Source organism: Budorcas taxicolor, chromosome 16 (assembly GCF_023091745.1).
Source record: "Budorcas taxicolor isolate Tak-1 chromosome 16, Takin1.1, whole genome shotgun sequence".
NCBI classification, from domain to species: Eukaryota; Metazoa; Chordata; class Mammalia; order Artiodactyla; family Bovidae; genus Budorcas; species Budorcas taxicolor.
This window is the reverse complement of record NC_068925.1, coordinates 62152664-62168246: the sequence shown is the minus strand read 5'-3', so window position 1 is coordinate 62168246 and position 15583 is coordinate 62152664. Positions and strand designations below refer to the sequence as shown.

Genomic DNA, 15583 nt, shown 5'->3' with positions numbered 1-15583 from the left:
TCTTCACTTGAAAGTTTTAATTTTATTATCAACAATAAACACTATCAGTTGTTTTTCTTGAAAAGTCAGAGCTGCTTCATTTATTTCTGAAAAATTGCTTATAAATACTCAAGACTGAATAACCACAGTTTGTTGGTCATTTAAGTAAACATGGTACCACATGAAAAAAAATGGCTAGTTCAGCTTGCACATCAAATAACTAGCTTTTCTTCAAGATAAACGTCATGCTTTGGCAAACACAAGTGCTTTATGAATATTTTCTATTTGGTCACACAGAATATTAAAAAGATATGTATGCAAAGTTGAGATTCAATAATTAATATTTAAGTTAATTATACAAATATTTAAAATTACATAAAATGTAAGAATGGCATGTTTCTACTGTGAGTACAGGGTTGTGAACAGTACGACAACCACTATGTGATTTGGCTCTACTGCCTTGATTCATATTAACACATCAGCAATTTTACCCACCATTATTTTCATACTATCAGTGTAATGTTGACACAGTAAAAAAGGCAAACAACATGTCAGTATTATTCAGACCTTTTGAAAGGATCTCAGAGACCAAGGACCATACTTTAGGATTTATACTTGGCAACAGAATTGCTGAATTACAGGGCATACGTACCTGGCTCTATTATTTTTATTATTTTATTGATGATTTTTAATGCCTCACCTTTCAACCTGTTTTTCAAAGTAGGTTTAACAATTAACACTTACATCAGCAGTTCTTTGTTCCACCTACAAACCAACAGGTTTGATGGGTGTTTTCAATGGGGTGAATGATGGCTCCCCAAAAAATATGTCTATGTCTCAATCCCCAAAACCTGTGAATACAATCTTATTTGGAAAAAAGGTCTGTAGATGTAATGAAATTAAGGATCTCATGATGAATCATCTAGGATTATCTGGGTAGGCCTTAAATTCAATGACAAGTTTCCTCATGAGTCAGCAGAGGAGAAAGACAGACAGAAGAGAAGACTATTTGAGACTGAGTTAAAAGCAGACACAAGGAATGCCTGTAGCATGCCACCAGAAGCTGGGAGACGAAAGAAAGAGCTGAGTCCTGGACCCTTCAGAGGGGGCACACAGTACTGCCAACACCCTGATTTTGTACTTCTGGCCTCCAGAAGTGAGCAAACAACAAGAAACCCCCACCAAATTTGTGGTAGTTTGTTAGGGCAGCCCTAGGAAATGAACATTGGCATGCAATGGTATTTAAGATTTTATGCTCTGATTACTAATGAAGTTGAACATCTTTTCATATGTTTATTGACTGTTTATAGAGTTTCTTATTTGTGAACCATATGCTCTTTTGCCTATTTTTTAAATGTGGCTGTCACTTGTTATTGATTCACAGGAGTTGCCTATATATTTTTGATACTATTCCTTTGTCTGTTGTATATGCTGCAAATACGTTGTTTTACTTTATGGTGTATTAATAAACAAATAATTTATTAAAGTCAAATTTATATATCTTTCCTTTTATGATTTTTATCTTATATAATGTGAAAGAAATCTTTCCAGCCCCTTGATGTCATAAAGATACCCTTTTATATTGTCTTCTAAAAGTTTTACAGCTTAAATTTAACATTTACACTCTTCTCCCCGACTAGAGATAGATCTTTTCATATTGTCAGGTAGGGACCCAACTTTATTTTCACTTCTGCCAAAATTTATTGGAGATTCACGCCTTTCTTCACTAGTCTCCTGAGTTATCTGTGTCAGAAATCAACTTTCATTTACTCAAAGGTCTTTTTCTGGGCTATTTGTTTAACAGTCTATTTGTCTATCTCTGATAACAAAAATCAGAAGCCTAGCAAGAATTCTTTGCAAAGTTTGACAGCTCCTTTTAAAATTTAAATGAAAAAGCAAAGGACTAAAACACAATGCAAGAACTTACCAGTTTCCAGACTTTTAGAACTGCTAAGTTCTTGCATTGTTTTTTAGTCCTTTGCTTTTTCATATAAAATTTAAAAGGAGCTGTCAAACCTTGCCAAGAAGTCTTGCTAGGCTTCTGCTTTAAAGTGTCTTGAATCTATCATTAAATTCATAGAGAATTAACATCTTTATGATACTGAATCTGTCATGACTATGGAAAAGTTCTATTTATTTTGGTCTTCTCTAATGTTTCCTAAGAAAATTCTAAATTTTTCTCCATAAAGATCTTGTATACTTTTTAGAATTTATAAATGGCATCTCTTTTAAAAATTAGATTTTTCTAACAGATTTCTGCTTATCTATAGACATTCAATTGAGTTTTATTTGTGGATTGTATATCCAGCAACTTTCTATCCCTTTTTAATTCTAATAACTGACATGTAAATGCTGGATTTTCTATGTGCATAGCCCTCTCATCTGCAATAATGAGAGTTTTGCTTCTTCCTTTCATTCTACAGGTGAAAATAAGCAACTGTGATCTACAAATTCAAAGGCAAAAGTTTCTAAGTTTTATCATTAAAATATGAAGTCTGTTAAAGGTTTGGTTTTTTGTTTTTGTTGATAAATAACCTATATTGGGTAAAGAAAGTTTCCTTGTATTGCTAATTTGATTTGAGATTTATTACAAATGTTTTGGATTTTATTAAGTGTTTTTTTCTGAATCTTTGAGATATATGTATTTTTTCTCCTTTAATCTTTTACCACATTATCAATTTTAGTATGTGTTAAACCCTACTTGGTCCTAGAATAACCTATTTCCATTTCATGGAATTTACCCATTTGTTCTAAGTTTTCAAGTATATCAGCATAAAAGTATTTACCATATTTTCTTATCTTTCCAATTCTGAAGCATATATGTTTATATCACCTTCTTACCCTTAATCATTCATATTTTTTAAGATAATGAAGTAAATCTTTCATTTATGTCAGGCTTTAGAATGTAGTCTGGACAGTTAGTATTTATTACCTTTCTGTTCGGCTCTCTGGTCCTCCAGCTCTTTCTTAGGAGTTTTAGGTTTTATTAATTCTTTGTCCCAGGCAGCCAAAGCTTGTTTTTCCATTTGACGAATTTCTGCTTCCTCTGCATCTAAACGTCGCTTCCACTCTAACAGCTCTTCTGCATGTTGTCGCCGCTGCATTAGTTTTTGCTCTCGTTTTGTCAGAAACCTATGGTCGCACCATGAAGAATAGTGAGAAAACAAATTTATAAGCAGAAATCACTTAAAGAGGTTTATTACTCATTATATTATCAATAAACTGTATAACAACAGGACATTCATAATATTCCTCTGAAAACAGTTTTTGAGAGAACAGAAGCTTTGTAAGTGATCTTATTCAGGAAATGAGAGAATTTATGTTCTACTTGTAGTTAACTGTTTGGAAGATTAGCAAAGGAAAAACAGTGGTAAATTCAGAAAAAATTTTTTTCAGAATATTCAGCCAACCATGACTGACAGTACTTATATATTCATTCTTCATAGGTGATTCTTTTTTCATAACAAAAGGTATAAAGAATTTATTCTGAAGGCTCAGACCAAAAAACACACAAACTCAAAACAACAAAGACCAAAACAACAACAACAAAAACCCCCAAAATCCCAAGCAAGCAAGCAAACAAAAAACATATTCTTGTCCCTTTTTGACCTTTATTTCAAATTCAGTCTGGTTTTGCTTCAGGTATAGTGAAGCATTACCTGGGAGATGCCATGTCAAGTGATAATCTATATCTGTTTTTCATGGAGAGAATCAATGAGCACCGCAGTCAGATGCCTTACGCATAAAACATAACTATTTATTTACTTGAGTAAAAAATAAGGATGCACCAAATCCTCAAACTTCTCAATTTAACCCAATCTCTGAAATTAGATAGCCTAACAGATCTTGGCTCCAAAGGGTTAGAGAATAGCACTGATTTAGGAAAAGTTATTTGAGAAGTTAAAAAGCTTCTATTAAGCTCTCCTCAAATGTAGATGCCATAGCTAAATAAAAGGTGGGCTGCTCATATGACAAGTGTTAGATCTGTAGTGGTAGCTAGTCAACAAAAAGGCATTCACATATCCAACACACACTTAATAAAAAGCACAAGAACTGTCACTCTACTTTTTGAACAATCAGCATGTCAAATAATTTTGGGAACAAAAAGGTAAAATCTACAGGACATTTGACAAGAGGCCCCTAGGCTGTTAGAAAAAAGAAAGAAAGAAAAAAAAAAAAGCAATAAAAACAAGCAAAAAGAACAGAGCATGCTCTATCAAAGAGTGCACTGAAAAAGGTGCAAAGTTACCTGACCAACTGGTTGTAGATATACAGCTGGAATTTGGGATGAAGGTTGGGAAAACAGACACTGAGAGAGGCCCAGTGATGAGACGTAAAGACAGAGAAGAAGTAGTGAACAGGAGAGCAGTGTCTACAAAATAAGGAGGAAGATTTTAAAACCAAGAGATCAAGACGCAGAAAGAATGAGAAAGGGAAAGCATAAGAGCTGAGCACAGAACTTTAAATACGCTTCCTGAACAACATTATAAGCCACTTGGTTAAAGCAAGTGTTATACTTTGTGTGACATATAAAACATTTGCTTTTATAGATCTTACCAATGATTTCTGAATATACATGCCTTTCTTCTCAGATGTTGCTTAACCATCATCTATACTTTCAGGTAAATTTATTTGTGAGTAAAGTAATGAGGAGTGTGAAGCTAAGTAAGTTTTTTTCTCATAAGCTTTAACATAGAGTACAACAATTACGGCCATGAACCTCACACATCAGCAACTCTATACATACATGTAATCGTAAACGAGTAAATTTTGTACCTGTGTCTTATCATATATTTTAAACTTGAATTTAAAAAGCACTACATTTGCCTTACTTAACTCACCATAATCTAGCTTGAAAATAGTTTAGAAAATTAATTTATAATAAAGATATCTTGTTCATATCTACAACATAAAACTTACTGCTAACTGGACCTAGTGGAGCTATCTTGCTTTATATTTAACAAAGGCCCATTTAAACAATAATACTGGAATACCCGTTCTATAAAATATTAGGGTACATAATTATGAATAAACTAAGTAGGAATTCCCTGGGAATCCAGTGATTAGGACTCAGTGCTTTCATTGCTTCACTGCGATGGCCCAGGTTCGATCCCTGGTTGGTGAAGTAACATCCTGCAAGCCACATGGTGTGGCTCCCCCACCCCAAAAAAGAGAGAATAAACTAAGCTAGTCCCAGTAAATACTACCAGTAGTTTAAAAGAAAAAAAAAATCATGCTGTGGACAGTTCAATCAATCATAAGGTTAAAAGTAGTAAGAAATTCCATATGTTAAACTTATAAAAGTAGGAAAAAAGCACTAGTTTCTCTTTTAAAAAAATTTTTAAATAGATCATTGTATATATGAAAGGATACATAAGTCTAGTAATAGGTTTAAAAAGGTTAATTCTCTTTGACAGAGCATGCTCCTGCTCACATGCACACAGTAACTTGTAGATCAAGGCCAACACTTATTGCCTTAGAAGAGCAAGGAATAATATCAGTAAGTCACAGATGTGAGAAAATCTAGGTATGAATCCAGTCACTCATTTGGAATTTAAAAAGTATGAAGAATCTTGACTACATGTATATCTTTAAATAACTACATGTATAGATGATTTCAAGTCTGTTTCCCCACATACAACTTAATATTCACTTTCTCTCTCTCTCCCTCCTTCTCTCTATTGTTTCTGGATTGCCTTGATTTTCTGCACCGAAGTGCAAGGAAAAACAATTTTACCAACTTTCAATAAGACACTGCACTCTTCCTTGCCCCTCTTTATGAATGTATAATAAGCTTATTTTGATGCCAATTATCAAAATATTATGCAAAAACAAATGTACTTCAAAAAAGATTCAAAAATTCTATTCATAACATTCAAATATCACCCACCCTCTTAAGTATATAACAGCTAAATGCATGCATGACCTAGTAGAAAAAGCAGAATATTGGAACATGTGAAATAAACTGTAAAAAAAAAAAAAAACATATTAAATGTTTTTGTCCAATTCAATATAGAGAATAATAACTTTCTCTCTTAGAACAAATACTAATCATTTACTTCTCATTTACAAAGATTAAAGCATATTCAAAAGCTCTAGGGTAGAAATGAACAACAAAAGAAATGCTAAAAAAAGAAAGCAGTATAAGAGATAGTACTAAGAAAAGTTTAAAGCTAGAATTTCTTCCCACAAATATGTTCCTTACTTAATATACATATATTCTAGAATTCAAGAGGGTCCTCCAAAAGTTGATTAAAATTGAGATAAAAGCAGTAATACTTCACACTAGAGTTAAAAATCCTTCAAGATGCTGCACAAGTAAGACAAAATTATGAATGATGGAGACACAAATGCCTATACTCATAGAAAATGCTACTGATACACCCTATGCTGTTGTCAAGGCATTCCTCAACAAGGCCTCTGGTGGTTACAGAACACTGGATGAGAATGAGACAAATGACAGATTTAATCTAGTATGGAAATAGTGTTCCTACAATGCTTAAGCCTAAGAAATTCAAAAGAAAGTCAAAATGTTAGACTCTAACATTTTAGCCATGCAGCTATTGAACCTTGGTAATCAGCCACTGAGCATTTGTCCAGCTTCAACAAATACTATTTAGAAGATCAATTTCTACTAAAACAACTTTAAGTTAAAAAAAAAAGTTACAAAATTGAAAACAGATATGCTAAATCAATTTTCACTGTAGCTGGCTGAAGTCCACAGGGCAGGGTTCTAGTTCGAGCTCTGCCATTATGCTACCTGTGTGACCTAGGGCAAGGCACTCAATCTCTATTGGCCTCAATTTCACCCTGTAGAACCAAGAGACTGTAATAGACAACTTCCCTAAAATTCCCTAGTTTCAACATTTTATGATTCTTTCTTCATTTAAGTACCTTCTCACATTTTTTGAAAAATACATACCTCAACACATTGCTAGACCATGTGACACGAGAAGCCTTTTGTCCCACTGAGCTAACAGTGCATTGTATTCCACAGATTCTAAAACTACGTTACAATTTGAAAGAGAAGAATTATGATCTAAATTTTAAATAAAACTTTCAGTTCTAAAGTCATCTGATTCTGAAAGATATTAAACAACATATAAAACCTAACATCTTAAATTATTTTAATTTTTTTCTGGATCTAAACAATTTTTTTTTTTTTCGGTGCGGGGAACAGGGGGAGCGGGGCGACCCTCCCCCCCCTTTCTCCCTCCGCCTCCCCCCCACCAAAACAATTCTTTAATTCTATATTGTTACAGGTAAAAATGAAACAGTGCTCTTAATTTTAAAATGAATCAATTCTCTCATTTCTAATGATATTCAAAAAAGATAAATGAGCATATGGATAGTACTGACATAAAAGAAAACACAGTCTATTTTTCCTACAGCAAAATCTATTGTATTGTTTAATAATCTGCATACACTGTACTTAAATAAATGAAATAATACAGGTACATTATCCTTAATCTAGGAAGTAAAGGAAAAAAAGAGCATATTATTAGACTATCAGGATTTATTCATCCACTACATTTAGTCTAGAACTTTCTCTAAGAAAACTGCATATCTAATTTAGGCAATGATATTTAATACATTGTTTAAAATTTTAATTAAAATGTCTTATTTAATGGAATAGTGCAAATCCAAAGTATTTAATTTTGAACACTCATCAAGAAAATCTCTGTGATATATACTCTTTTCAGTAAAAATGTCTTCTGAGTTTTCTTAGCATTAGACTTTTATATACTTTACTAAAGGAATCTGATATTTACTCTTTTTTCTACCTCGACAGTAAGCTTTTCAAGAGCAGGGTTTATGTTTGATTCATCGTCGTGTTCCTCAAAACCTACTATATTCACAAAATTCTCAGTAAATAATTGCTGAGAGAATAAGTATACAATTAATAAATAAAGAACAAGCTGCTGTTAACAAATGAAAGAGAAAGTGCACTATGTCCTATTTTAACACTTAATGAGGAAGATAACATCATTCTTTCAGTGTTTCATTTGCTCAGTAAATAATTTTCCTAAAACAGATCTCTCAACTTAACAGGAAGTCAAACGCATGGTTTTTTCCCCATGAGTATCTGTTTCACAACTTTATACTGTAAATAATTCCCCTCACAGCAGTAAACAAAACTCAGATTTCATTTACCAATAATTATTAAAAAACTGAGGTCTAAACAGTGTGGCTTTTGCAAACATACTGATATTTTTATTGTAACTAACTTTTTCCATAGTTTAAATTTCTTTTGCTTTTCACTATATCGAGAAATGGAAATTATTTCTAAAATGTCAAATTGTTAAATAGGTCAAGAAAAGCCACAGATTAGAAATTTTAACAAAGGTATTATTGTTTCAGGGAAACATTAATGAAGGAAATCTTTAATTGTAGCCAAGAATAATTTCAACATTTCAGGAAAAATATTTATCACAGAATCAAAGTTCAAAGAGTTAATAATAAGCAGTAATACACAATGAAAAAGTTCCTCCCAAAGTTATCTTAACTTATTGAGAAGGTTGACTATTTTCTGACAGGTATTTTATAATAATAAAATAGTAATCTCTTGGAAGACTGCCTTTTCCAATCTACAAAACAAATAATAGTACTTAGTAGCAAAGGCTTAAATGATTTTGTCATTAGTTATTTACTGTAGCAAATGACTACAAAATTAACTCATTCTATTTATTGAGGTGACATCCCAATATTGTTGAAAGAGATCGAACTCTCCAGTTTTGGTAATCTGAACAGTATTCAAAAATTCATGTTTGGGAACACATGTAAGAATTAAAGATTTTAAAATTAAAAAAAAAAAAAATAATTAAAAATAAAAATAAAAATAAAAAATAATAAAAAATAAAATAAAATAAAATAAAAAGAAAAAAAACAAAAAAACAAAAATTAGTTTTCACATTACAGTAGGGGTCTGAACTCCACAGGTCCACCTACATGTGGATTTTTTTTCAATAAATACTGCAGTACTGCATGACTGTGGCTGGCCGAATCTGAAGATGTACAACTGCAGATACAGAGGAACCATGTATATGGAGGAATCACAAATACTAAAAAGCACAGACATTACTTTGTCGACAAAGGTGTGTATAGTCAAAGCTATGGTTTTTCTAGTAGTCACGTATGGATGTCAGAGTTGGACCATAAACAAAGCTGAGCACCGAAGAATTGCTGCTTTTAAACCGTGGTGTGGGAGAAGACTCTTCAGAGTCCCTTGGATTGAAAGGAGATCAAACTAGCCAATCCTAAAGGAAATCAGTCTTGAATATTCATTGGAAGGACTGATGCTGAAGCTGAAACTCCAGTACTTTGGCCACTTGATGTAAAGAGCTGACTCACTGGAAAAGACCCTGATGCTGGGAAAGACTGAAGGCAGGAGGAGAAAGGAACAACAGAGGAGGATGAGATGGCTCAATGGCATCACTGAAACGATGGACATGAGTCTAAGCAAGCTCCAGGAGGTGGTGACGGACAGGGAGGCCTGGCATGCTGCAGCCCATGGGGTTACAAAGAGTTGGGACATGACTGAGCGACTGAACTGAATTGATCATAGAAGTTATAGGTGAATTTTCAACCATGTAGATGGTTAACATTCCTAATCCTTCTGTCCCTCACTGTTCAAGGATCAACTGTACATTGTTCTAGAGATTTAAAAAAAAATCACATAACAATAACCTCCCTTTTTAATGCACTGCTAGTTTTGAAAAATACACCTGTTCATCCTCAAATTTCAGCATCATCTTCCGAACATTAAAACTAATTTCTTTGCTTTCTTTACCCCTTCCCTCCCATAAACACAAAAGTATTGTTTCAAACAATAAATCAAGAAGTCACTGAATGCCTTAAGGCCTATTCTCTTTGACAAATTTCTCAAAAATTTATTGCAGTAGTTGACAAAGGAAGGGAGAGCAATGTTTCAAAAAATTCTAGGTGTTTAATATTTTGGGCTCTGAGAAAATAACAAAACTTAGAACAAAGTCAATATATTCAACTTATAATTTGTTATTTAGGATTTTTAAAATTTTAACAAAATTGGAAATAAACACCACATAAACTGACTAATCTTACAAGCAAAATAAGTATTTCCTTCCACAGATGTGATTAAAATTATTAGAATATTATTCACAGAGACCAGCAATGCAGATTTTACTGGTATAGACAAGCAAGAAATCAATGAAGAAATTTCCCGTGAAGCTATTTTTCCTCCAACACTTACGACCCAAAGGCATTTACGAGGCAGATAGAAAATGTTTAATCAGTTATGAAAATTTATGAGATAGATTATTCTGAATTAAAGATCCCTGGAGCAATACAGTATGCCCACATAGGCTACTGGAAAGTTTGTCAGGAAAGAAAGAAAGAATTCCTACTTGAATACATCTTAACTGGTCTAGTCCATGGAAATCTTAGAAAAGGCATTCTTATAAAATATGTTAATATTCAGTTTTCACTCCCTTATACTTTTTGTTTTTAAAATTTGTTTATTTTTTAAACTTTTTTTCATAATCAATTTAGATACTTTTAAGTTGTGAAATGCCAATTTTAAGTTACTGAAATGCAATTTCAATTAAGCAATAAAGTGCCAGTGTACAACACTGTACTTACAGTGAGTAAGATTTGACTTAGAACTGCTTGACTGTTCAGAACCTAAATCATAGGCTAATATCACTTAGAAACACAGAACATTAAATTTGGTGATGCGTAGTATACTGCCAAAGGATATCAAGGTACAATTTAAGTTCAATCTGTGGCCCAAACTGCTAACATAAAATAGCAATCAACAAAAATTTTAAAGGACCTCTCTTCCATATTTAAAGAAGGTAGAAAATAGTCTACAAGCAGCTACTTTATAAGTATATTTAATTAAATGTACATGCAAAAAAGTAAACTGTCAGGTACATATCTTGGTATGGTCAAAGCTGGCATATCCAAGTAGTAGTAGCTTTCTCCAAGAGTCTTTAAAAAATAATCCTTAGAAATATTTTAGAAGAATGGTAGATAGCCAAATCATTCAACATCCTGGGAGAATTTCAGACTTTATGGTTCAATTGAGCAACTGAGAATCACTCACGAGTTTAAGAGTTCACTCTTCTACTTGCGTAAGCCTGAGAGTTGTCAGAGTCACAGGATAAAATCTCAAGCTATACCACTGAATTGTTTTCCCAAGTTAGTGGAGATGTCCTCACATTTCAGAGAAGATAAAAATTTCACACTTACTCATAACTTTTAATAAAAGCAAGGAGAAAACATTATCATGGGTATATCTGCAAATACTACTTTAGTTTTAAAATAAGAAACCTGGCTGTATTTAAAACAGAGAAAATTTGTTTTATAAATAAGGTCTATAGTTAATTGACTTCCAGGATGACTTAATCTACTAAAATGCAGCTGAAGCCATAAAATATTATGTCGTATCCATCTAATCTAATGAAGTACATTAAAAATATTATTTGTTGCTACCACTTCCAGCATAAACGAGATACTTTAAAAAATGAATTACTTTTCATCCATGCGGCTTCTCATTTTCTTCAGTTTCTGCATAATGCTGCTTGTTTCACTGCTGGAGATTGAAATAGGGGAAGGACTGCGGGTCTCCAAGTCAGTTGGAACAGGACTGGCTGCTTTACTATCTTTTGTATCATCATCACTATGAGACTCCTGCAAACAAAAAGGGGTCAAATGTTATACTGGAATTTAAGATCTCAAACTAATTTAAACACTGTCATCTCAAAATTAATTTATCTTCTAAACAGTATTTGTAAAATAGCTGAAATTAAGGTATTACTTAAAGGGCAAAATTATACTGCACAAGTAAAATGTATATATGTGTCCTAACACAGTCCCTATATTTGTTGCTTACTGCTAAGTCGCTTCAGTCATGTCCGACTCTGTGTGACCCCACAGACGGCAGCCCACCAGGCTCCACCGTCCCTGGGATTCTCCAGGCAAGAACACTGGAGTGGGTTGCCATTTCCTTCTCTAATCATGAAAGTGAAAAATGAAAGTGAAAAGTGAAAGTGAAGTTGCTCAGTCGTGCTTGACTCTTAGCGACCCCATGGACTACAGCCTACCAGGCTCCTCCATCCATGGGATTTTCCGGGCAAGAGTACTGGAGTGGGGTGCCATTGCCTTCTCCAAGGAGGAACAAAACCTGAATAGCAATGAGCATGCCTAGCACCAGATCTTCATTTCTAAATAAGTATCCTTTTTGGAGAAACAGCTGAAACCAAGGTTGAGGCAGGAAAAGTAAAAAATGACTGAAACATCTTGTTTCAGAAAGTAAGAAAGTGCTCAAAGACTGATGAATACATGTCAAAAGGACACAGAAAACTGCTTAAGAGGCTCCGAATGGCCCAACTTAAGAAAAAGTGAGCATCACAATAAATAGTGATAGTAACAGATTTTAATGCTGAGTAAAATAGGAATCCGTGAGTCCATACTGACATAAAAAAAAAGAAGAAATTTAACTCTGATGAAGAACAGGAATTAATGTAGTCTCAAAATACCATCATGCAAAGTACTTATTAATCACAAAGGGAAAGAGGGTAACTATACAGTGAAATATGGTAGATGCTACCTTCACTGTATAGTTACCCTCTTTCCCTTTATGATTAAGTCAACATCAACCCATTCCAGTATTCTTGCCTGGAAAATTCCACGAGCAAAGAAGGCTGGCAGGCTACGGGACATGGGGTGACAGAGAGTTGGAGCGACCGAACATGTATGCACACACATCAGTAATGAGATATATCGAAATCAGGTACCACCAGATCGAATGCAGAGAAGAACACACCATCACATCTGTGATATTCCTGCCAAAGATGCATAAACTGAATCTAATTATGAGGAAGCCTCAGACAAACCCAACTTGACCATTCTACAAAGTATCTGTCCTGTAATCTTCCAAAATGTGAAGGTCATGAGAATCAAGGAACCTTTCCAGTCTGAAAGAGACTAAAGATATATGAAAACTAAGTACAATATGTGCTTCTGAACTCACCTTTTGAAATAAGGAACACTATTGTGACAACTGGAGAAACTTGAGTAGTGTTTGCAGATTAAATGGTAGTAATGTGTCAATATTAATTTGTTAGCAACATAACTCTTGCTCAGAAAATCAGAGCTCTTTTTAGTGTTTGAAACTTTCTATAAATTTGAGATTGCTTCAAACTTTAAAGTGTATTTTAAAAATCAAAGCACTGAATATTAAAGTATTATTTAACTATATTTCTATACAGTCTGAATCTTCCAACACTACACTGACACTATAATATTTCAGAATAAGCCCAATTTTGTTTTTGTCTGAATATCTCCTTTAGCCTTGTATCATTATATAAGACATTAGACAGCTGAAAGAGGTATCACATAAAGAGCAAAAAAATTAATTCCTCCCATTAATTCTGAAGAATATATTTGGATTGATTAGCAAAAAGCAAAGCTCTTTATCCCAACTGAGTTTATAAATGGAAAACATTTTGAAACTAATATATGACTTACGTGTCCCATTCAAAAGAATAATCCACGGGGAAAATAAAATTACAACTCTCATTTTATATAAAGGCACATACATACAACTTTATCCTGGTGCATTACTATATCACAGTGTTGGGATGAACACACATCCATCATGTAAAGAGGCAGAGTTAGGTGTCAGCAAGCAACATGAGGCAGAAAACACACAAGAATTTCATGTAGTTTACCAATTTATTCTCCCCTGCAGATTTCAGCTTCTCCTGCAGTTTTATGGTGGTCTGTCGGATCCTTTCTATCTCCTCCTGCTGTTTAAGAATCAGCTGTCTTTCCTTCCGAGCTGCCTTATTGGCTTCTTGAAGACGTTTAATTTCTGCCTAAGGTTTAAAGATTTAGGACAGGGTTTAAAATTTGGAGAAGACAAATTCAACCTAATATTTTGAAAAGAAAATCCAATCATCACATATACGAAACTACATACATAAAGAACTTCAAGATAAAATAACACTGAAAAATTTTTTAGTAGTGGAGGAAAAATCTCTATCACTGTAAAATAATTTAACATGATTTAATCCTTAATTTAAGTAATTATAACCACAACAGAGTGATAATTTCATATCCCCTTTTAAAACTTAACATACCTTTCACATTTTTCCATAGTGCCTTTCAATCTTTACAGTTATTTGTTTAATAACTGCATATCATGTAAAGTAATTAATATAATCATTATTCTATTGTAAACTCCATCCCAAATAATGCTTTAATGCCTATAATTGTTTCATACCATGGGCTAGTTCTTTAGGAGAGATTCCAAAAAGTAGGACAAACAACTCAAAGAGAATGAATCATTTTATGGCCCTTAGAACAGTTTTTAAAATTGTTTTCAGAAAAGAATTTTCTCCACATAAAATGCCAACAGAAAACACTTAAGACAACATAGCATCAAGCATTCTCCAAACAGGGTATTATTTTCTGTTGCTGCTGCTGCTGCTAAGTCGCCTCAGTCATGTCCAACTGTGTGACCCCATAGACGGCAGCCCACCAGGCTCCCCCGTCCCTGGGATTCTCCAGGCAAAAACACTGGAGTGGGTTGCCATTTCCTTCTTCAATGCATGAAAGTGAAAAGTGGAAGTGAAGTCGCTCAGTTGTGTCCAACTCTTAGCGACCCCACGGACTGTAGCCCACCAGGTTCCTCCGTCCATGGGATTTTCCTGGAGTGGGCTGCCACTGCCTTCTCCGTTTCTGTTGCTAACAGTGTGCAAAAGATGACACATTTCACCATTAATAATCATTAAAATTTAATAATTATCCTTTTTTATCATAAATTTCTTGTAATCTGTTTCCTCATCAATAAAGTAAGCATAATAAAGATGTGAATAACTTATTATAATTTCTTTAAATCACATTTGAGAAATTTTGAAACTATCTGAAAATGCAGGAAAGTGCACAATAAACATCTAATTTCCAAAATTAACACCTGTTAATATTCTGTCATATTTCCTCTTAGTCTTAAATTTTATAAAGAACTAAAATATTATAGATAACACCAGTTTGCAAACCCCCACCTCACTCCCTAAAGGTAACCACTACCATGGTATATACACTTCCACGGTATACAGCTTTTTAAAATTCTTCTATAAATATTTGTAGTTACCTGCAAAAATAAATATACTGCTTGGTTTGTATAATGTTTTACAATATTTTATAAATAATATCATACATACATATTTTCAATCTTGCTTTATTTACTAAATGTTGCTTTTATATGTCTCCATGTTGATTTGTCCCTAAATTCTGCATAAAATTACATTGGAGGTATATATATTTCATGGATCTGTTACCCCTATGGTTCGATGAGGTTGCTGTCTACTATTACAAATAGTACTAAAATCAACAGCCTTTCACTTTTTTGTCTCCTTGGGCGCATGTATAAAATTCCTCTCAAGCACACTTCTCAAAGTACAGACCATGGTCGATAGGGGTTCCTGAGATCCTTTCTGGAGACTCTCAAACTATCTTTGTAATACTAAGACATTATTTGTCTTTTCACTCTCGTGTATACAATGGCATTGTGTACATTTTTAAGAAAATAATTCTATTTTCTAAAACAAACAAAATTAGT

General features: G+C 33.4%; 1 protein-coding gene across 1 annotated transcript in view; it reads right to left on the bottom strand.

The window, feature by feature from the left end:
• The window catches only part of CEP350 (centrosomal protein 350), a 125753-nt gene that overhangs the window by 34866 nt on the left and 75304 nt on the right, over window positions 1-15583 (bottom strand). Inside the window, exons 25-28 of the mRNA XM_052653926.1 lie at window positions 13692-13838; window positions 11492-11649; window positions 4229-4351; window positions 2912-3111 (exon numbers count right to left, since the gene is read on the bottom strand). Of these exons, the coding sequence (XP_052509886.1) occupies window positions 2912-3111; window positions 4229-4351; window positions 11492-11649; window positions 13692-13838 (628 nt within the window). The remainder of the gene's footprint in view (window positions 1-2911; window positions 3112-4228; window positions 4352-11491; window positions 11650-13691; window positions 13839-15583) is intronic.